Source organism: Oncorhynchus kisutch, linkage group LG12 (genome assembly GCF_002021735.2).
Source record: "Oncorhynchus kisutch isolate 150728-3 linkage group LG12, Okis_V2, whole genome shotgun sequence".
Taxonomy (NCBI): Eukaryota; Metazoa; Chordata; class Actinopteri; order Salmoniformes; family Salmonidae; genus Oncorhynchus; species Oncorhynchus kisutch.
The window spans coordinates 47,614,048-47,638,236 of NC_034185.2; the positions used below are offsets into that span (position 1 = coordinate 47,614,048).

The 24,189-nt window shown below is 40.3% G+C and overlaps 1 protein-coding gene across 1 annotated transcript; it reads right to left on the reverse strand.

Moving 5' to 3' along the window:
* Window positions 1-12,408: 12,408 nt before the first annotated feature.
* Window positions 12,409-23,859, reverse strand: LOC109900418 (SLAM family member 8-like). Its single transcript, XM_031836686.1, has 8 exons — window positions 23,826-23,859; window positions 20,080-20,223; window positions 18,604-18,903; window positions 16,460-16,562; window positions 15,550-15,668; window positions 14,804-14,960; window positions 14,465-14,624; window positions 12,409-12,835 (listed from the first exon to the last, which is right to left on the reverse strand). Exons 1-4 carry the CDS (start codon window positions 23,857-23,859, stop codon window positions 16,522-16,524), a joined length of 519 nt encoding a protein of 172 aa, XP_031692546.1. The 3' UTR covers window positions 12,409-12,835; window positions 14,465-14,624; window positions 14,804-14,960; window positions 15,550-15,668; window positions 16,460-16,521.
* Between the last annotated feature and the right edge of the window lie 330 nt (window positions 23,860-24,189).

A 24,189-nucleotide genomic window follows, 5' to 3' on the forward strand; every position in this document is an offset into this window, starting at 1 on the left:
CTACAATTTATCCCAGCAATTTTGCGAAAAGCGATAAAATGTCACTCAAGATCAAACAGAAAAACGGAAAATCTTTCCCTCAGAAATGTTTCAATACAACATACACGGTGAAAGGAAAACATTTGATCTATGTACCTTTTGTTTCTAAAGCAGCCTAACAGCCTTTGCTTCTAAGGAGTAGGTGGCTTTATCTCAAACGCCTGCTCTTTTTATATGATGTACACAGCTGCTATCCACTGGCAAGCTAAACAATGACCAGCTATAAAAACGATACAGGGGAGGCACCTACATTTTAAACAACAGAACAGACAGAACTGAAAAAGAAGCTTTGACCCAGCAGTAGCATAGCAAACACACTAGTGAATTGTATTAAAAGAGGTTCCATTTGTTTGAACCTAAACTGTACATTGGGATTTGGGATAAAAGGCACTTGAAAAGAGAGATTATCCTGATCCTGTTAATTACTCAATGCATAGCTATTGAATTGGTCCTTATCAGTGGATGTCATCGAGCCCCCTATTTGACAGAAATGACCTGCAAAGAAAGCCTGAAATAATAACATCAGTACAAAAGTTCCAGGGGAATGTTCTCCCATAACAATTGTGCCTCTAAAAGGTTTTCTATGTGAATACTTTTTTACTTTCATTTTGTTTCAACGTCCTCCTTATGATATACCATCCTCTCCAGGATATGAGTTATCATATCTCAGCATGAAGGAGCAAAATGGAAAGTCGCTGTGTCAACATCCCCGCTGGCAACGCTGCGATGTAACTGGAGTGTATAGTAAACCGATGTCAGTTCAGGGTTGTCTCTAAGCCATTTCAGTTCTTGTATAGCTGTTCGCTCCTCCTGTTCGCTCCTCCTAGAAATATAAACACAGAAATATCTCATTTACACAGGTATTCATACCCCGAGTCAATACTTTGTAGAAGCATCTTTGCAGTCATTACAGCTGTGTCTTTCTTGGTAAGTCTCTAAGAGCTTTGCACACCTGGATTGTACAATATTTGCACATTCCTATTCTTCAAGCTTTGTGAAGTTAGTTGTTGATCATTGCTAGACAGACTTTTTCAAGTCTTGCCATGGATTTTAAGTCCAAATTGTAGCTAGGAACATTCAATGTTTTCTTGGTAAGCAACACCAGTGTAAATTAGGCCTTATGTTTTAGGTTATTGTCTTGATGAAGGGTGAATTTGTCTCCCAGTGTGTTGGAAATCAGGCTGAACCAGGTTTTCCTCCAGGATTTTGCCTGTGCTTAGCTGTATTCCGTTTATTTGTATCCTAACAAACTCCCAGAGCCTTGCCAATGTTGCCACAAACATGCTTGAAAATATTAATAGTGGCTCACAGTGATGTGTTGTGATTGATTTGCACATAATGCTTTGTATTCAGGAAATAAAGTTAATTTCTTTGCCACATTTTTTGCAGATTTACTTTAGTGTCTTATTGCAAACAGGATTCATGTTTTGAAATATTTGTAATTCTGTACTGGCTTAATTCTTTTCACATTTAGGTTACTATTGTGGACAACTACAATGTTGTTGATCCATCCTCCGTTTTCTCCTATCACAGCCATTAAACTCTGTAACTGTTTTAAAGTCACCATTGGTCTCATGGTGAAAACCCTGAACAGTTTCCTTCCTCTCCAGCAGCTGAGTTAGGAAGGACATATGTATCTTTGTAGTGACTGGGTGTACTGATACCCCATCCAAAGTGTAATTAATAACTTCACCATGCTCAAAATGATATATTCAATGGTTGTCTTTTATATTTTTACCCATCTACCAATAGGTGGTATTCTTTGTGAGGCATTGTAAAATCTACCTGGTCTTTGTGTTTGAATCTGTGTTTAAAATTCACTGCTCGACTGAGGGACTGTACATATATCTGCTTTAACATTTAAATTAATAATTTACTCTGGCACAATCAGACATACAGTGCTGAAAGTATTATCAACATCATATTTGCATATAACTGTACCGGTCTCTGACTCTCTCATTCCCTTCATAAGTTAACCTGGTGTGTGTTGCAGTACAGTAAAAGTAGCATTGTAGCATGACTTGCCATACAGTAGGATTAACTGATGTAAAGAAAAGTAAATCCCAAAATGTGTAATAAAATGTAAAGATTTTTGCTTTCATAAAGCAGTGATGGAAAAAGTACCCAATTGTCATACGTGTTGTGGTTGATTGTTAGTTGATCTCATGTGTTTACATTGAATAGAGTATCGAGGTGTTTTGACACTTGAACAGGATTTTCTGGTGTATCTCTAGATCAGGGTTTCCCAAGCTCGCTCCTGGGGCCCCCCAGGATAACTTCAACAGAGCTTGATGATGAGATGGTGACTTGAATCAGCTGTGTAGTGCTAGGGGGGAAAAACTAAATGTGCACCCAAGGTAGGTAAACCCTGCTCTAGATGACAGATTGATAAAGCCATCACCTGCTCCTTATCTATTGCATCATATTTTCAATCAGCCTATGAAATACGATACATTAGATAGAAAGTAAAACTGCCTGAAGGCCAGGGTATCAGGCCAGGGTATCAGGCCAGGGTATCAGGCTAGGGTATCAGGCCAAGGTATCAGGCCAGGGTATCAGGCCAGGGTGTTATGTAGAATACAGTGAAGGTTACTGATGGAGTATTAGGTAAATTTACGATGAAGGTTACTGATGGAGTATTAGGTAAATTTACAAAGAAGGTTACTGAATGTTAATGTCCATCAGAGAGAACGGTAAATGATAGTTCATGTGTCAAGACAAATAAATGCAGTTCAAAAGAAAATGCTATAAAAAGTGCAGCTGCTACATCTGTTCAATACTGTATTTGAAAGTTATTACACATGTTGCTTCTATCAGATCAGAGTAGCATGTCTCTTTCTGTGAGCATGGTGGGGTCCTGATAGAAATGTGCTGTATAGAACTGTAAAGCCACCTCTTCTTTACATTACTCTGCAAGAATCTTTGAAGAAGGCCCTGATGTTAGTCTCAAAACAACACCCACAAAGTAAAACTACAAGTAAAACTACACAAATACATGTATCAAAATGAACGTGTCAACATACATGGATTCCATCAAACCCCACAACACCCCCACATTGTCTGTGTACGTGTGGTAGTGTGCGTGTGTGTGCATGTACGCTTCTCTATTGCCATCTATGTCAAGGTGTGGTTATCGCTTATTTGTTCTCTCTGTTGTCAGTAGCCTATATGGGTCAGTCGCTGTCATTCTCATTATAGGGGAGTTGTGGTACCTTCCTCTATCTCTGCACAGCTTTTCTCAAGCAAGAAAGCTGTCACCACAAACCATGCTCTCAGTCCCCTGCACCCACATTTAGCAGAAACTTTTATAAAGTGACTTACAATAAGTATATTCAACTAAAATAGATAAGATAACCACATACAGTTTCACAATAATTCCCAAAAACTTATATCGGCCAATAATTCTGTGCAAGTCAGATCTGTGCTAGGTAGCTGGTCAAATTAAGCACTCCTGTGCCTACTAACCTTTAACCTCAACTTAGTTTTAACTGAACAGAAGGGGAAATTAACAGAACAGATAATGACGCATGTTGTTCTGTGGTCAGAGGCAGTAGGACGGCTTCCAACTGTGTGACCTGTTATCAAAGTGCCCCTCTGTTAGTTATCAGGGGAGCATAGTCTTCCATAGCTCATTTGTAGAGCTTAGCCCTTGCAACATCAGGATACTGGGTTTGATTCCCGAGACCACCCGTACGTAAAATGTATGCACACATGACTGTAAGTCACTTTGTATAAAAGTGTCTGCTAAATTACATAACGATTCTACAATGTATACTGAATAGACTTTCTAGCTGCATGCTGACATTTTAACATTATATGGCCTCTCACTTTCACAGGATAGAGATAGAGACAGAGAGGCAGACACAATGAGAGTGAGAGAGAGACAGTTGAGATGGAGAGAGACACTAGAGAGAAAGAGTCAGATATAAGATGCATTAACCATTGGAAAACATTTGAAAGTGCTTGAATGGTGTGGTAATTATGATTTGCCAGGATTAGACAGAGCTTGAATGTGTGGTTGCCATGCATAGACAGGAGGGTAAGAGAGATGGGGTCTTAGTGTTTGAGATGTGTTCATTAAGTACACCACCACAAGCTCATCAATAGCATCTTAATTGGATTAAATGCTCATAAGATCATTTTAAGGTACAAGAGGTATGATCAATGATATTTATTTATTTTTGTGGAGACGTGTAGTTAAGGTCTCTGTCTCTAAGCTAGACAGGATGTGGTGGGGCTGCAGAGAAACACAGATGATCAGGGGTCAGGGAGAAGTACACCATCTCTGACTGATATCATCAACCACACGGCCAAGCACCAAAAACCTGATGAAGACAGCTTGTCTGTCGAAATGTTGGCTATTAGGTTATTAAATGATTGCATCTGAGGTCCTAGAGTGTGCAGTTCTCCTTTAATTTGACAAGTACCAAAAACCTGTTACTAGATTAACTAGATGAATTGAAAGTGCTCAAATGTGGGATTCAGAGTAGGGCTAATGCCAAATAAAGTAGTGTTAATTGTATAGAATCTGACCTTTTGAGAATATAGTAAGTGCTTTATTGTCTCTTTCCCATGGTGGAGTTTTAGCAGAGATTAGGAATGGCTGCTGTACGAAACTGTAAAAGGAGAAAGTCTGAAAACAGCATGGTTGTGTAATGAAACCATAGAAAGTTGCGCACCTCATCAAAAATCTAATCTAATCAAATATTATTGGTCGGATACACATATTTTGCAGATGTTATCGCAAATGCAGCGAAATGCTTGTTTCTAGATCCAACAGAGCTATACTGTAATATTGGGGCGTCAGAGGCCGCTGGTTTAGAGCATTTGGCCAGTAAGCGAAAAGTACAAATATAGCAAGGCAATTAACCCTAATTGCTCCAGTCACCGTCAATATTGGCTGAACCCTGGCTGTAACCCTACTCGATGAGGGTGTCTCAGGGGGAGGAGATCCTTCATAATCTTCTTGGCGTTCCTGTGATACCAGGTGCTGTAGATATCCTTGAGGGCAGGCAGTAAGCTGAGATCTGGTGTTTGAATGTTTGATTGTAAAGTGCTTTAAAGTGTTTTAATACATAGAAATTATGTGCCCTGAAACATTCTACCTAAATATGGGTGTTTTTATACTGAAACATTTGGGGGTTTCAGTATACTGTATGTAAAAGGCAGCATCAAAACACAAAAAATATTTTTCATACAATCAATGGTTTATAGCCTAAAATGTATTGATAATAAGGGCCTATTGAGAATATTCTTTGTGGAATTCCACCTTTAGTTTTTCAATGCTTTATTTAGACATATTGAAAACAGGAGGGGCGGTAAGATGGTACATTTCGTTGGAACCAACCACATAGCCACACTGCAATAGGCTGACCACACTGCTCACGTCGCGTTGCAAAATAAATGTAGAAATCCATGTTATTCAATTATTGCACCCACACTGCTCGAGCGTCTGTGTTGCCAAGGGCTAAAATAGAACTCCTTTCTATTTCTGAAGCAGATCGCGCTGCAAGTCCTGCCTCTCCCATCTCCTCATTGGTTATACCCACGTGGGTGACTGAAAGATGAACTGTGTTGCCGGTCGGTGTAGTAATAATATGAAAGTTTATATGCCAATCACCATATAAGTTCAAAGATGAAAAAGCCTGGAAGGAGGAGAGATGACTAGAAACGATTCGGTTCACCGTTTTATGTGTGGATGAATTGTCGGAGTAGACGACCTTGTGCATTTCAGGTAAAATAACAACTCAATGTTTATATCCCAGGACAAATCAGCTAGCAACAGCAAGCTAGCTAAACAGGACGAATTAGCTAGCAAGTGCAAGTTATCTAGCTTAATTGCCATACATGTTTAATGCTTTTCGACCTGTCCCCAAATTCATGTAAATGGTTCAGTTCGTTTTGATATTTTAACCTGTGTGTTGTGATCGCGTTTGGTGTAGGGGACAAAATAAATCTGTGCACTATGGCGCACACGCGCAGCTGGATTGTGTTCCGTGTAAGAAATAGTTCTGGCGTGAACTAAAGTTTACAAAAAAACTAAAAACATTTACTTAATAAAAATGTGGGGAAGTCATGCAGAGCCTTTGGTCTACCGGACAGCGGCAACGCTTCCAGCTTAGACCCTTCACCCTGTCTCCACTGAAGACCAGGGTTAAAATCGCTGCACCGGCCCTTCAATCTGTTTCTCCCACCTGTCTGTAACTGTCTAAATAATGTGTAAAAAAATATATGTATATATATATATAGAGAGAGAGAGAGAAAATGTATGCAAGTCATTTACATCATTTGTTCATTTAATTTTACCAAAATAATGTAAGAATAAATCCTACTTAATGTGTTGCTCAAGAAGTAAGACTATTTCAGAAAAATAACCAAAGAGAGAGAAAATGTAATTGTTGAACTCATTAGAAGTATTTGGTTTTAATCACCTTGCATTTCTTATCTTGTTTTAGGGGATTGTGGGCAATACAAAAAATACTGACTTTATGATTCTTTCACACAATGTATGCATCATCCAAAGTGTTACACTACTATGCAAAGTCTTCCCAGAGCCACCAGTCATACGCTTTAAGATATGTCCTACCCTAAATTACATATTAGTCCACAGCTACCTTACTGGTGACTCTAAAAAGACTTGGCTAGACCACAAACCCAGGGGCTCTTTTAAATGCAACCAATGCAGAAATATTGCAAAGAAGAAGTATTTTGTTGACACAAAACGGAGTATCAAGATAAGCATGTGATTAACTGTAAAATCACTCATCTACAGATTGGAATGTCCATAGTGCAAGGTATTTCACATGGACATAGAGACGCCTTCAAGACCGCTTAATGGAACACAAGTACACCATATGGGTAGGCAACGAAGACTACCCCATGGCAAGGCACTACAAATCCTTACACCATTGCAACCCAGACTTCATACAAGCTATACGTATTGATCATGTTTCGGCCTCAATTAGAAAAGGGGACTGTACCATCATCTTTGAAATGCAAGGGAAAGGCCATAATGTATTATTCCAGCCAAGGGCACAATTTACATTTTGGCCACTAGACGGCAGCAGTGTATGTGCAAAGTTTTAGACTGATCCAATGAACCATTGCATTTCTGTTCAAAATGTTGTATCAAGACTGCCCAAATGTGCCTAGGTTCATAACTTGAAACAAACAATAGCATGGTATTCTTTCACTGTAATAGCTACTGTAATTTGGACAGTGTTTTTAGATTAACAAGAATTTAAATAAAGTTTTTAACCAACATCAGATATGTTACTTACAAGCTCATGCTAATCACATTAGCCTACGTTAGCTCAACTGTCGGGAGGACCCACCGATCCTGTAGATGTTAAACAGCTAAACCGAAGTGAAAGTTTGGAGATTTACGTACTACGGGCCACTAAGTTATGTATCCTGGTTTAAATGAAGATATGAATTTCTCACCATTCCTGTAGAGTTGTGAGAGGTCTCTTTGCCTACATCTAGTGGACATAATGTTTTATTGCCCTCAGCTATGTTGCTGTGGTCCTTGTCAGCTGTGATCTAGTGTATGTACTATAAAATAGGACATTTCTAAGTGACCCCAAACTTTCGAACGGTAGTGTATATACATACATACCAGTTAGGGAGAATCAAAAGTAAAATGGCATGGGGCCACCATTTATTTTGTTATACTCACCACTTTGCCCAGTCATATTCAAGGTGAGAACTTTTATTTATTGGGGGGGGGGGGGGGGGGGGGGGGGGGGTTGATGCTTCTAACCTTGATTTGCATTTTGATAACATATCTACAGTATTTCAACTTTTAATGTTTATAGTATTTTCACCTTTATTTAACCAGGTAGGCTAGTTGAGAACAAGTTCTCATTTGCAACTGTGACCTGGCCAAGATAAAGCATAGCAATTCGACACATACAACAACACAGAGTTACACATGGAATAAAAAAAACAGTCAATAATACAGTAGAAAAATAGAAAGAAAAAAAAGTCTACATACAGTGAGTGCAAATGAGGTAAGATAAGGGAGTTAAGGCAATAAATAGGCCATGGTGGCGAAGTAATTACAATATAGCAATTAAACACTGGAATGGTAGATGTGCAGAAGATGAATGTGCAAGTAGAGGTACTGGGGTGCAAAGGAGCAAGATAAATAAATACAGTATGGGGAGGAGGTAGATAGATGGGCTGTTTACAGATGGGCTATGTACAGGTGCAGTGATCTGTGAGTTGCTCTGACAGCTGGTGCTTAAAGCTAGTGAGGGAGATATGATTTTTGCAGAAAGGCAACCAAAGGAAGAATTGTTTTTGGGGGTGACCAGTGAGATATACCTGCTGGAGCGAGTGCTACGAGTGGGTGCTGCTATGGTGGCCAGTGAGCTGATATAAGGCGGGACTTTCCCTAGCTTCTTGTAACTAGGGGGCAGTATTTTCATTTTTGGGAAAAATAACGTTCCCAAAGTAAACAGGCTATTTTGTCAGGACAAGATGCTAGAATATGCATATAATTGACAATTTAGGATAGAAAACACTCTAAAGTTTCCAAAACTGTAAAAATATTGTCTGTGAGTATAACAGAACTGATATTGCAGGCGAAAGCCTGAGAAAAATCCAATCCGGAAGTGACTCATGTTTTGAAAGCTCTGCGTTCCGATGCGTCCCTATTGAGCAGTGAATGGGCTATCAACCAGATTCCTTTTTCTACGTATTCCCCAAGGTGTCTACATCATTTTGACGTAGTTTCACGCCTTTATGTTGAAGAATGAGCGTAAGCGACTACATTGCGTAAGTGGTCACCTGATGGCTCTCAGAGTGATTCTTGCGTAAAATATAGAGGTAGCCATTTTTCCTCTCGGTCCTACTGAAAAGCCAATTGTCCCGGTGGATATATTATCGAATTGATATTTGAAAAACACCTTGAGGATTGATTATAAACAACGTTTGCCATATTTCTGTCGATATTATGGAGCTAATTTGGAATGTTTTTCAGTGTTGTCGTGATCGCAATTTCCAGTCGATTTCTCAGCCAAACGTGAAGAACAAAAGGAGCTATTTCGCCTACAAAAATAATATTTTAGGAAAAAAGGAACATTTGCTATCTAACTGGGAGTCTCGTGAGTGAAAACATCCGAAGCTTATCAAAGGTAAACGATTTAATTTGATTGCTTTTCTGATTTTCGTGACCAGGTTGCATGCTGCTAGCTAGGCATAATGCTATGCTAGGCTATCGATACATTTACCCAAATGCTTGTCTTGCTTTGGCTGTAAAGCGTATTTTCAAAATCTGAGATGACAGGGTGATTAACAAAAGGCTAAGCTCTGTTTCAATATATGTCACTTGTGATTTCATGAATAGGAATATTTTCTAGTAATATTTATGTCCGTTGCGTTATGCTAATTAGTGTCAGATGATGACAACGCTCCAGGACCCGGGATGGGTAGTTACAAAAGGCTCTAGCAGAGACTTGTAGATAGGCTGTAGCCAGTGGGTTTGGCGACGAGTACGAAGCGAGGGCCAACCAACGAGAGCATACAGGTCGCAGTGGTGGGTAGTGTAGGGGTCAATGGTGACAAAACGGATGGCACTGTGATAGAGGCTATTTTATAGATGACATCGCCGAAGTCCAGGATCGATAGGATGGTCAGTTTTACTAGGGTATGTTTGGCAGCATGAGTGAAGGATGCTTTGTTGTGATATAGGAAGCCATTTCTAGATGTAATTTTGGATTGGAGATGCTTAATGTGAGTCTGGAAGGAGAGTTTACAGTCTAACAAGACACCTAGGTATTTGTACTTGTCCACGTATTCTAAGTCAGAGCCGCCCAGATTAGTGATGCTGGACGGGCGGGCAGGTGCGGGCAGTGATCGATTGAATAGCATGCATTTAGTTTTACATGCATTTAAGAGCAGTTGCGAGGCCATGGAAGGAGAGTTGTATGGCATTGAAGCTCGTCTGGAGGTTAGTTAACACAGTGTCCAAAGAGGGGCCAGAAGTATACAGAATGGTGTCGTCTGTATAGAAGAGCGACATCAGAGCGACATCATTGCACAGTAATGTCGCTTATCAATGGCGGTTATGATGTCGTTTAGGACCTTGTGCGTGGCTGAGGTGCACCCATGACCAGCTCTGAAACCAGATTGCATAGAGGAGAAGGTACGGTGGGATTCGAAATGGTTGGTAATCTGTTTGTTAACTTGGCTTCCGAAGACCTTAGAAAGACAGGGTAGGATAGATATAGGTCTGTAGCAGTTTGGGTCTAGAGTGTCACCCCCTTTGAAGAGGGGGATGACCGCGGCAGCTTTCCAATCTTTGGGAATCTCAGACGATACAAAAGAGAGGTTGAACAGGCTAGTAATAGGGGTTGCAACAATTTTGGCAGTTAATTTTAGAAGGAGAGGATCCAGATTGTCTAGTCCGGCTGATTTGTAGGGGTCCAGATTTTGCAGCTCTTTCAGAACATCAGCTATCTAGATTTGGGTGAAGGAGAAATGGTGGGGGCTTTGGCGGGTTGCTGTGGAGGGTGCTGGGCAGTTGACCGGGGTAGGGGTAGCCAGGTGGAAAGCATGGCCAGCCATAGAGAAATGCTTATTGAAATTCTCAATTATAGTGGATTTATCGGTATGAACAGTTTTTCCTAGCCTCAGTGCAGTGGGCAGCTGGGAGGAGGTGCTCTTATTCACCATGGACTTTACAGTGTCCCAGAACTATTTTGAGTTTGTACTACAGCATGCAAATTTCTGTTTGAAAAAGCTAGCCTTAGCTTTCCTCACTGCCTGTGAATATTTGTTCCTAACTTGTCTGAAAAGTTGCATATCACAGGGGCTATTCGATGCTAATGCAGAACGCCACAGGATGTTTTTGTGCTGGTCAAGGGCAGACAGGTCTGGAGTGAACCAAGGACTATATCTATTCCTAGTTCATTTTTTTTTTAATGGGACATGCTTATTTAAGATGGTGAGGAAGGCACTTTTAAAGAATAACCAGGCATCCTCTACTGACGGGATGAGGTCAATGTCATTCCAGGATACCCCGGCCAGGTCGATTAGAAAGGCCTGCTCGCAGAAGTGTTTTAGGCAGTGTTTGACAGTGATGAGGGGTGGTCGTTTGGTCCCAGACCCATTACTGATGCAGGCAATGATCGCTGAGATCTTGATTGAAAACAGCAGAGGTGTATTTGGAGGGCGAGTTATTTAGGATGATATCTAGGAGGGTACCTGTGTTTACGGATTTGGGTTTGTACCTGGTAGGTTCATTGATCATTTGTATGAGATAGAGGGCACCAAGCTTAGATTGTAGGATGGCCGGGGTGTTAAGCATGTCCCAGGTTAGGTCACCTAGTAGCACGAGCTCAGAAGATAGATGGGGGGGCAATCAATTCACATATGGTGTCGAGGACACAGCTGGGGGCAGAGGGTGGTCTATAGCAAGCGGCAATAGTGAGAGACTTGTATCTGGAAAGGTGAATTTTTAGAAGTAGAAGCTCGAATTGTTTGGGTACAGATCTGGATAGTAAGACAGAACTCTGCAGGCTATCTTTGCAGTAGATTGCAACACTGCCCCCTTTGGCAGTTCTATCTTGGCGGAAAATGTTATTGTTAGGTATGGAAATTTCAAGGTTTTTTGGTGGTTTTCCTAAGCCAGGATTCAGACATGGCTAAAACATCCGGGTTGGCAGAGTGTGCTAAAGCACTGAGTAAAATAAACTTAGGGAGTAGGCTTCTAATGTTAACATGCATGAAAACAAGACTTTTACGGTTACAGAAGTCAACAAATAAGAGCACCTGGGGAGTGGGAGTGGAGCTAGGAACTGCAGGGCCTGGATTAACCTCTACATCACCAGAGGAACAGAGGAGAAGTAGGATACGGGTACGGCTAAAGGCTATACGAACTGGCCTCCTAGTACGTTCGGAACAGAGTAAAAAGAGCAGGTTTCTGGGAACCGATAGCATAGATTCAAGGCATAGTGTACAGATAAAGGTAAGGTAGGATGTGAATACATTGGAGGTAAACCTAGGCATTGAGTAATGTTGAGAGAGATATGGTCTCTAGAGACGTTTAAACCAGGTGATGTCGTCGCATATGTAGGAGGTGGAAAAACATAGTTGGTTAAGGCATATTGAGCAGGGCTAGAGGCTCTACAGTGAAATAAGACAGTAATCACTAATGAGGACAGTAATGGACGAGGCATGTTGATATTAGAGAGAGGCATGCATAGCTAAGTGAACATATGGGTCCAGTGACTGGTTGGGCTGGCTGGGGACACGGCGATTCAGACAGTTAGCAGGCCGGTGCTAACAAGCTAGCAGTTAGCAAACCGGGGCTAGCAAGCTAGCAGTTAGTAGACCGTGGCTAGCAAGTTAGCAGAAGGGATGTTGCGATGGAGGTAAGTCTGTTTTTGCCTCTTCGTGTGGTGATGTCGATAGACCAGTCGTGGATTAGTAGGGTTCCAAGTAGCTCGTGGTAGCTTGCAGGCCGCGGTTAACAGAATGAGCCTTCACCGGACGTTGCGCCTAAGGGGCCTGTTGGAATCCTCGGGCAGATCATGTCGGTATTCCAGTCATAGAGGATCGGCTGTGTTCTGTGCTCTGTACCGGCAGTAGACTTTCTCCTCATCTTTCTCCCAGTCTTCTTTGGTTCGGTTTGGGTGTAGCTGGTCTCCTGGGTGGTGGGGATTATTGGGGGTTCAACCTGGTTGAGGATAAGGCTGTAGCTGGTCTCCTGGGGGGCAATTGTATCAGACAGTTCTTAGGCAGCAACAGGAGGAGGGTTGTAGTTTGGGGGCATGGGTGTTGATTGCCACTGCGAAATAGAACATATTAAGGAAATGGAACAGACAAGTGGACAACAGTTTCCAATTGGCAGAGGTGAGCATGTATATTTAAGCCATAAGGCCCGAGGATGTGTGGAATATGGCCAATATACCACGGCTAAGGGCTGTTCTTATGCATGACGCAATGCGGAGTGCCTGGACACAGCCCTTAGCTGAGGTATATTGGTAATATATCACAAGCCCCAGAGGTGCCTTATTGCTATTATAAACAGGTTACCAATGTAATTAGAGCAGTAAAAATACATGTTTTGTCATACCCATGATATACGGTCTGATATACCAAGGCTTTCAGACAAACAGCATTCAGGGCTGGAACCACCCAGGTTATAAATAAACTTCTACACAGGATATGTGAAAAGAATGTTTTGAAATGTTGCTTGCCTGAACTACCTCTACTTTAATAATAACAATAATTCTACATCAAACATACACACAAGCTTTACAATTGTAGAAACTAACAAACAATCTAACTAAACACCAGACTAAACAAAAAGAAAAACATTAACCAAAATACTTTGGCGCAAACAGGCGTCCTTTGTCCTGATCTTGTCCACAGTCTTAACCGCTGACTGTATCCACAATGTGAACAGATTTACTGCTACCTTGTATGCTAATTATTTGACAGATATTCTTTCAAAATAAAACTTGTTTATTTTTAAGACACGGAATATATATATATATATATGTGTAAGTCAATGGTTGCCACCTGTCAATGATTTTAGAAGGCAGGACGATTTAAATGGTTTCACTGTCACCTCCAGACGTGGTCAGGAAGATCTGATCACAATGCTTCTTTTAATCATCTACACCCGTCTGAAAATGTGGGCACAGACTGTGGACAAGATCAGGACATATAATGCATGTTAGAACCAGGTATAAACGGGGCTAAATAGAGTATGTGAGTGAGACAGCAAGGTGAGTGAGCGAGCGAGCAGGTGTTGCGCATATGTGAAACATAAGAGGTGTGTGTGAAAATGGTGGAGGTAAGGGTAGGCCATGGTGAGGAGGTGGGTTTTTAGGCGGGACTGAAAGATGGACTCAGTCATGGATGGCTGGAGGGAGGGAGTTCAAGAGCCTAGGAGCAACCCTGGAGAAGGCCCTGTCACTGAAACTCTGGAGCTTGGACCTGGGGATGACAAGGTGGCCAACTGTGGTTGAGGGGAGAGAGCATGAGGGCTAATAGGAGAGAAGAAGGTCAGAGAGGTAAGGGGTAGCAAGGTGAGGGAGAGCTTTTTAGGTCAGGAGGATCTTGTAATTAATGCGGTGGGAGACATGGAGCCAGTGGAGTTCACAGAGGATGGTGCCAGGATATGCTGCCAGGATGATTTAGTGTGGGTCAGAAGATGGGCTGCTGAGTTCTGAACCCTTTGGAGCTTATCGAGGGAGTTTGTGTTAGTGCCGGGGAGTAGTGAGTTGCAATAGTCTATTCGGGAAAAGATGAAAGCATGGATGAGAGTTTTGACCAGCAGGACAGTAGAGGGAGGGGCTGGCTATGGCTAATTTGCGTAAGTGAAATATTTTTTTTACAGTCTGGCGGATGTAGTGGTTGAGGGATAGGGTCTTAAGGTAGACAAACATACATATTTCTGTCCAAATACCTTTCATAATTGCCTCATACAACATTTGGATTGCTGCCATTGAGGTCCGATTCATCATACAACTGTGAGGACACAGTGCAGTTCACAACAAAATGTTATCCTTCTTCCTCTTGCTGAAGAGTAGCAGGGGGTACACTCATAACTTGTGGAACCTATGTACCTAGAATCATTAATGACAAAATAACTTCCAGAAACACATCAAATATCAGTCAAATAATGACATTTAGATGTACATTCTTAAATGACACAATGAGACAACAACAAATAAGTGCATAGGGCCTATCATTTCACTAAGCAAGAAATGCAGACATTTTTTCAGAGGAAAACAATAAAGCTCACCAGCTTGTTTGCTGCATTAACCAAGGATGCATATCTTCCATGTTTCATGTTCTTATTTGCCCATTCATCTGTTGCCTGTGACCTTTAGCTGGGTTATTGCACCACAGAACTTGCACTTCTTTGATGCTACTGTGTTACAACTCAGACAGGAGCCATTCTGCATGAAAGGTGGATACGAAAGTGTCACAAGAAATAGCCCTATACACAACTTTGACTGATGGAATGCACCAGGGAGGTCCACTCTGGCATGGGGCTTGAATTGACAAGGAGAACTAGAGATAATAACCATACTAACAACAATTAATAAAGAGAGTTTGGCCAACTAAGGACGCGACGTTGAGTTCACAATTGACCTTTCTCAAACCCATTAAAGTGCTGTGTGTGTGTTTGAAGGTGACATGGGTTTCAATGACTCAATCATATGGGTCAAATCTGATAATGGACCTCACCTGGTACTAAAACTAAGCCCAAGACTTTAACATTACCACACATGCTACACTTTAACATAATGTGTCATACTAACTGTTGACTACTATTGTAACCTAGATATAGGCTACCTGCCATAGCCTCAGGTGCATAGTGCAATGAGTGTTAGTTGACAGATGAAACAGTACCTGGGCCAGTGGGATTTGGTTACTTATTTGAAGCTAAACATTTTAAATAATCTCCTCCAGTTGGTTTGCATGTTTAAAACTACAACCTGGTTTAGTTTTTGAAAACACAAATGAGAGAGAATCTCCACTTACTTAAAATGCAGCCAGAGGATGGATCAAGAGATCTGTATCGAGGGGATGGAAAGAAAGAGAGAGAGACTAAAGGTGTCAGCCATAGGTCTGAAGAGAAGGGTGGTGAAGGTGTGAAGGGTCTTCATTTGGAGATGCAAAGAAAACAGAACAAAACAAGTTTAGAATTGTATTTCACGTGCTGTATATGTAGGATACTTATTTTAATAAACATGTTTCCTGGGCATTAAAATGTACTTAATTTGTAAGTGGGTTACATCATAAAAACTACAGGTGGTGTAAAAAATGTAAATGTGAATGCTGGATAATAAGATGACCATTGAATAGAAACATAATTCACTGTGGATAGGAGGATTGTTGTCCCAATTCATCCATTGTTTGCTCCACAAGATCTAAAAACTGTCTTTAGAAAGGCTTTGCAAAGACAAGCTGAACTAGCTCTATTAGGCAGGGGTGTCAAACTCATTCCACAGAGGGCCGAGTGTCTGCAGGTTTTTGGTTTTTCATTTCAATTAACACCAAGACAACCTAACCAGGTGAGGGGAGTTCCTTAGTAATTTGTGACCTTCATTTACCAATCAAGGGTGGAGCAAAAATTTGCAGACACTCGGACCTCCCATGGTAGGAGTTTGACACGTGTGGATTAAAGTAATTAACCACTCAAACTAGTTTAATCATGTGCGTAGATGTTGCCCAGATCAAAACCCCGCGCCAACCATGAAACTCCATAGACTTTAGCCTAGCTCTAGCTAGCTGAAACTGTTGAGTAGGCTAAGATTTTAATTGAAAACCTTGACAGATCAGTGAAAATGCATACTGGTTTGAGAAGTGTCTAAAAAAGTTATAAATCAATCTCCATAGCATTACATACTAGCGATTACAACCACATTGTTTTATTGCATACTTCACTCACCGGGAAAGAGGATGATCGCATAGGAGGATCCGGTACATTCCAAGTTGCCTTCATTGTTGAAGTCATGATGCGCATTTGTGTTGTAGGTCAAAATACACAGATTCTGCACAGAATAAGAGTATACGTTACTTAGATTCATTTAATTTTATATTCATAAATAAACCGAACGCAGAAAGTAACCTCCCCTGCAGCCGATTGTGTTGACGAGCAGGAACGCGCTCCGCAGGACTGATCTTGGGTCAGTGTTCCGTTATTTTCTCGTACGATTTGGAGCGGTGGTCGTGAATGGGTATGAGGGGTGGACACGCCGCGACCCAGACCCTACTTTTGTCTTTTACACATACCAATGCCTCGTTCAGGTGCCATCGGAGTTCTCGGAAACTCCTGGTTTCGACTGGGAAGTTTCACTTGAATGAACCTCCAAATAGGAATTACAAGTGGGAAATGAGAAAATGATGTTGTCAGTCTTAGTGGTTTAAGAATTATTCCGACTTCAAAAACCCTTGAACACAATCATGTCGGAGTTACTCATTCCCATTTTCCCATAAAAATGTGAAGCCAGCATAATACAGCATTCAAGTGCTAGTCGGTACTAGGGAACTGATATTTCTGACTTGCTAACTGGTTGAACGCGTTACAGCTTCCTAAGTATATAACATGATTGACATGTCCGTAATAATCATCATGGAAAGGCCTTGGCAGTGCCATAAACCAGCATAATTCATTATTTTACATTAACCTGTAACATGCAATACATGCATTATGAAGAAAATGGTGTAATTTAGGCTCCACAAAATATGAAATGTGTTATGAAGAAAATCGTGTACTGTTGCCGACACGAAAAAAAGCCATTCTGGTTACAAGTGCACCAGTTAACCAAAGTATTAAGCGAAATCATGCATAGAAAACAACATTGCCATTAATTAAGCAATTGTTCACACGAATTAATTCGCACGTAAATGTGTCTTTTCTCACAAATTCGGTTCAGCAAGTTTAAAACACTACATAAAAGCATTCGACTACACATTTTAAAACAGGGTTAAACAAAGACACCGTTTATGTATATTTATAAACGTTGAATTAGGCATACAGAAGAACAATAGTCTATCGCATCTATGGTTGTTGCAAAGGCTTGTGTGTAGCCTACTGGTTAAATGTGTCTTTTCGCACGAATTAAGTATCACATAAATTCGTGTCTTTTCTTACGAATTAAGCCACACAAAACCGCACGAAATTTGATGAAATGCGTTATGTACATATATGCACGCATTGAATGTGAGATTGTGTTGCAAAATGCAACACAATCTCGCAATAGGAATCGCAGTGAAGTGAGGAGCACGGTGTTGTCACAGAAGCATTTTAAACCACAGATCATAGAAACGTGCTGTAGACACTGGTTTGGTACGGGAAATAATGAATGAGGTTGAACAGTGGCGAAATTGCCCGTCAAGGCTCTTACAAACTAATGTAACAATATTTATTCAACCTTAAAATGAGTAACACATACATGGTCACATTGAGGTTACTGTAACTATAAATGTCAAGTGTGCATGTTCCCTGTACTGTATGTAGCATGGAAAGGTGGCAGGTCTGTGGAAATCTTCACAATTGCACAATGTACTTTTAATGTAATCTAAACTGCATTCTAGGTCAATTGGTTGTGCTATTAGATGAAGCACAGTGATAATACATTTAGTTATATAAATATAAAATCTGACAATGTATTCCGATTTTAACTTGCAGTTTTATGGTTGAAAGCGCATGAGAACACATTTAGATGACAACTTAACCAAAAATCTGACATTGTTTTTCTATTGGAATTTGGTTGTGCTTTTAGATAGTTGAACACATTGAACACAACTGGTCATTTTGGGTGGGTGAATAAAGGTGGAAATCTCAATGAACAACGTCTCAACCAAATATTACCCACATTTCCACATTGAAATGATGTGGTGAGTCCAGTTGGAGGCTTCTAATACCGTAGTAAATACTAATATTTATTACGGTATTAGTATAATATAATATTGTTTTATCTGGTGTCTAGCCCACAGCGCTGGAAGAATAGAAGTGACAGGGGATCCAAGTAAACTAATTAACCAGTCCAATAACAAAGAAAATGTTGCACATTACCATTAATGACATACCTACAAACTGAAGGCAGAGTGTTTCAATGTTGAGTTTGGTTGTCTGGTTGCTGACTGGGTTGGCAGCCACACAGCTGTAGATATTGTTGTCCTGTAGCTTTATCTCCAGAGGGAGAGACAGGTTGGTGGAGAGGTCAGGGCTGCTGGTCTGGTTGAGTCTCTTCTCTCCTCTGTACCAGGACAGGGTCATGTCTCTCCGGTTCTCCACAGAACACACCACTGAACAGCTCCCCTTCTCTGATGAACTGTCCAGAAAATCACCTTGAGGGATTTTTCTGACTTGAGGAAGTGGTACTGGAGCTGGGATTTTTTTAATTAAAACAATGATTCAACACAGATTCATGTCATTAATATTGGTCCTCTGGGTAGGAGGACAACTCTCACTAGTAACAAAGGTGTGGTGAGCACATTGTTTTTTTTTATCACTTTGGTGCAATTTTCACAAGTATGTGGTACTTTTTCACAACTTTAAGCACAAATCTAAACAGAAACTGCTCAATTCAAAACTAAGCACATTCTCAATTGACTGAGTGCAACAAACAGTCACTTGTTCACTGCACCAAATCACCCTTTCAATTTGCATTCATTTTCAAAGTATTTGCTCGTCACAAAGCAATACTTGGTGTGACGTTGACACAGTGGTAGGATTTTACAGCAACAATGCGGATCGAGTTTTTCTTCGCAGACTGAGGCTTTTAATTTAGAAAGTGAAGAATTATGCCGTTGACTGAACACAACATACAAACAGGATAATACCCCAAAACATTATCATATAGCTCCTGCCTCCTCTGGGATAAACTATTTCCTTTATACCCGCAGGCTACACTGAATAAACTATGACCTTGAACGCACCCACTGTTTGACAGTCAAAACTCGTACCGGGGGAAATGAACAATAAACAAGGGAATCGTTTAATATTAGTTTTGATATACCTCCACGTTTTAATTGTTATATATGATCACATTATAGTTGTATGTTTCGATAAGTATGCCTAGGCTAAATACATGATTAGACAGAGCATTTCAGGCTACCGAGCAACGCACAAGGTTTTGTGCGCACAAACCAATTGTCTGCGTTCGACCACACACTCTGAACATGGTTATTTTATTTGACAGGTGATCAAAAAACAAGACATTGGATAACATGGCTAACCCCACATTATTACAAGAACATACATGTGACTATCATAAACGGTTTCAATTCTCAATGTCTGGTTAGGCCTATTCATAACAATCGCTACAATTGGGTTGTAAATATCACAATTGATATACTGTAAGCTGATGATACTGTAGCAGTTACAGTAACAAGTCACATAGAAAAGTTGATATTGTGTAATGTTGCTTGGGGCAGAAATGGTATTCAGTACATTACATCAATACCTTTTACTGTAGGCTTCTGTTTTACAATACATGCCACAATACTATTGGGCATTGGGACCCACTTGAAACACAGTTATATATAAAACCAAATACTCACCATAGACAGTTAGATAGAATCTCTGAGATGTTTTGTGTGTATTGAAAATGTCTAGCTGATAAACTCCAGAGTTGTTGAGGGTGAGATCTCGAATGCTGAGAGATCCAGTGTCTGTGTCCAGCTGCAGTCTGTCTGGGAATCTTCCTTAGAATTCTGTGATGTTCTCTCCTCTGATGACCTGACTCTCAACTATTGAGGTGTTTGGAATGACTGGACCAAAGAACCAAAATATCTTATTAGCCTGTAGTCCAGTGTGTAGAGTGACAGACTGCCTCTCTCTCCGTGTCAATGTAATCACTTCAGCATTCACAGCTCCCAACAGATCTGGAATCAATGAATATGAGTTGTTCAGTAGCAAAGAGAAAGGGCACAAATCATACTGTTTGTGTGCGTGTCAAGGTTATTATTGTTTTGTTTGAATTTTCAATTTGAAATTCAGTTTGTTTTCAGATCCACTTTATTTGTTTTTAGTTTAAGTTTTATGAAAACAACATGTATTTTTCATTTTATTGTTATTTTTTTTAGTGTTAGGGACAGAAAGTTGCCTCTGTGTGGGAGGCTAGGAGCCATTTATGTTTTGGGGAACGTCACTTCATGCAGCTGTGGGGCAGTAATGGTGCATTCAAGACAACTGGGAAAATCATGACCTGATGTAGTTGTTCAGCGGCTTCACTGCAAGTATATTTTATGTTTTAAATATCAATGAAAAAAATTATGAACTTCAGGTAGGAAAGTTGGAGGTCTAGAAAGAGGCCCGAGTTGGAACAAATCAAAACGATTTTTCCCTGTAGGAGCTTGTTTTCTTCCGAGTTCCTAGTTGTGTTCAACGCATTTGGTTCCGAGTTCCCAGTAGTTTTGAAATCGGCATAATGCATAAGGTGATGGTTAGGTTTAATGGTAGATGACGTAGATGCACAAAGTAAACTGTAGTAGTGGGTCAAAAGTAGCCACAACCTGGTCCCGGTTTCCCAAAAGCCCAAAACATTTCATTTATAGAACCTTCATAAGAAAATCTTTAAATCTCCGAGCTGTTTCCCAAAGCAATCTTTATTAATGTTGCACTTGAACACGCTCGTAATCTAACGCTGATAACTTACTTCAAAGTCGACTACAAATAAAGTTGCCACTGTCTTTGCAAACCAGCGATGTATAAAAATATGCTTCAAATTAAAACCGAGATGACTGCATTAAAATATAAATACAGTGGGAGAATAATATTCAAATGTATTTAATGGTCAATCAAGTGAGTTATATTTTGATACTTGTAGGTTGTCTGTAATTTGTCTCAATATATTACATGATGTGCATTAGAATAAGCCTCAATATTTGCAGCCATAAGTGATAATATATTTCTAGGAGCATCATTAAAAACACCACAATCGGGAAACCGGGCCCTGGAGCGTTGAACAACAAGGCTAAACTTTTCTGCTGTTTTGGTCCCGTAGCTACCACTTTTTAGCAACATGAAGCAAACCCTTGCAGATGCTCAGTGTGCGAAAACCGTTGCATTGTGCTCATCTCAATGTGCTCATTCCAGCAACAAGTGTGTTGCATTCTGGGGATAAACATTTTCCAACTTGCGTCTACATGTCAACTGCATTAACTTGACAAAAATCATGTTAATTATATGTCATTAAACTTTGACTGCAGTCGACTGCAGGTTTCTGCAGTTGCACTTTACAAACTCCTGCAGCCATCACATTTTGGGAGGCTCCAATTGTCAACCAATCATTAGGGTGTTTTTATTTGACACATGCGAACGTGACCAAAGACATGACTGAAACGGGAACCAATTTGCTGCAATGTATGTGGACAGTGGATATATCCAAATAAATGCGAATTGAGTCTCCCTCACTAAGTGATTGTGATGGGGTGGCAGGTAGCCTAGTGGTTAGGGCTTTGGGCCAGTAACCGAAAGGTTGGTAGAACAGATAAAAAATCTGTTGTTTTGCCCCTGAACAAGGCAGTTAACCCACTGATCCTAGGCCGTCATTGTAAATAAGAATGTTCCTAACTGACTCTAGTTGATTTTTTATTTTTTTTAAAATGTAGCCTACACACATATTACATTATGATTTTAGTTTGTGAGTGTGTGACGTGGGGGTTTAGATGCATGTTTATTTTGACATTTTAAAGAACCTTTTATAAACAATGCCTTTATTTATGCCATGTTGATCTGAGTCTTGCTGTTGGAAAACGATATTAGTTTCTGACTTTCAGCTGTTGCAGATGCACCTTCCCTACTTTCTTTTTTTCTATTATTATATCTATTTCGGTTTTTCTTTTCACACCAGATACAAACTTACACATACGAAAAACAACGTACAGACAGACACACACACACACACACACACACACACACACACACACACACACACACACACACACACACACACACACACACCTGCCCAGACCCGCATGCCTCCTAGTGCCTGCATAATTTTTTGCCACAATGGCCTTAAATTCTACAAAACAAATTATTAGTCGCCCATTGTGTTAATGATGGCGGATTGTTTGATTTCCAAGTTTTTAGTATACTTTTTTCAAGATGAGTGATAAGAGAATTGTCCAGCCCATCGGGTATCTCACTACACCTCCATATGCCAGGTCTTGAAATAGGTAGACAGATAGATTAAAAGTACGTTTACATTGTAATAGGCTACTTCTGACAGCCAACGTTCTATCTCCGCCCATAACTTTGGGATTTGATAGCATTCCCAGAAATCATGGATTATTGAGTCTGACTTTGCCGGTGTGCTGTAGAATGTGAATTTTGTCTTGAATAATAAATTATACACATTCTTTTATACTGGATTAAATTAAGAGTAGGCTACATTTGTCAACTGTAATCTTGTTAGTTATGCGCGAACGTTCTTCCATCTTGTACCATCATCCATTCTTTTTATGTTTGGTTCCAATAGTTTGTTTTTTTCAGTAGGATATGCTCTCTGCAAAGTTTAGCATATTTTACCTATCATAACATCATTTTCTGACTTAAATGTGATTCCCTCAAGGTTGCTCTGATGTTGAAAATATTTCAAATTGAAATTTCATGATATGTAACTTTTGAAGTTGCATGTATTTGAAAACATCAGCATTGGTCAGTCCATTTTTTTAATATGTATTCTGTCATGGAAATTAAATGTATTCCATGTTAACAAGTCAATTATGAGTTCTATGTCTGAAAAGCTATACACGATTGTTCCATAGGGTTATGTTTTATTGGTAGGGTTACGTTTCATTTTCTACCATATTTTTGGAGTCAAAGATATGTTTCAGTATAGTTTCCGTTTTTCAAACGAGTTTGTTAATTATTTTATTTCAATTTACTATTTCAATTTTTTTAAATTCATGATTCGTTTTCGTTTTAGTTTCAGCGTGCTTAGTATAATCTCCCCGACTCAGTGTTGATGCTGACAAGGGCCAAACCTACCTATTTTTCTCATGGAGGTTGCTTCCAGATGCAAATTGGTTTATGGAACAGTGTTTCGTGTCGACTTATACAAATCATATGAAACTACCCAAGTGGGGATATTGAATGAGTTGAAGCAATGGGACATTAAAAACTGTAATATCTTATGTTTCACACATCAGGACAGAGAAGCTACGTCTCTGGTAAGACTAGGGGTGGGGGTGTGCGTCTGTCAATAACAGCTTGTGCGCGATGTCTAATATTAAAGAAGTCTTAAGGTATTGCTCGCCTGAGGTAGAGTACCTTATGTAAAGCTGTAGACCACACTATCTACCAATGGAGTTCTCATCTAGATTATTCGTAGCCATCTATTTACCACCTCAAACCGATGCTGGCACTAAGACCGCACTTAACCAACTGTATAAGGCCATGAGCAAACAAGAAAATGCTCATCCAGAAGCGGGGCTCCTAGTGGCTGGGGACTTTAATGCAGGCAAACTTAAATCTGTTTTACCTAATTTCTACGAGCATGTCAAACCCAGAGGGGAAAAAACTCCTCTGATGCATACAAAGCGCTCCCCCACCTTCCATTCGGCAGATTTCACCATAATTATATCCTCCTGATTCCTGCTTACATGCAAAACAACTAAAGCAGGAAGTACCAATGACTCGCTCAATACCGAAGTGGTCAGATGACG

Coding starts and splice junctions, on each gene's coding strand:
- LOC109900418 (XM_031836686.1), bottom strand. CDS start 23,859: ATGGCTACGAATAATCTAGATGAGAACTCCATTG. Junction 20,224..23,825: donor TCTAGATGAGAACTCCATTG/GTAGATAGTGTG, acceptor CAGAATTCTAAG/GAAGATTCCCAGACAGACTG. Junction 16,563..18,603: donor ACTCTGCCTTCAGTTTGTAG/GTATGTCATTAA, acceptor TATTCTGTGCAG/AATCTGTGTATTTTGACCTA.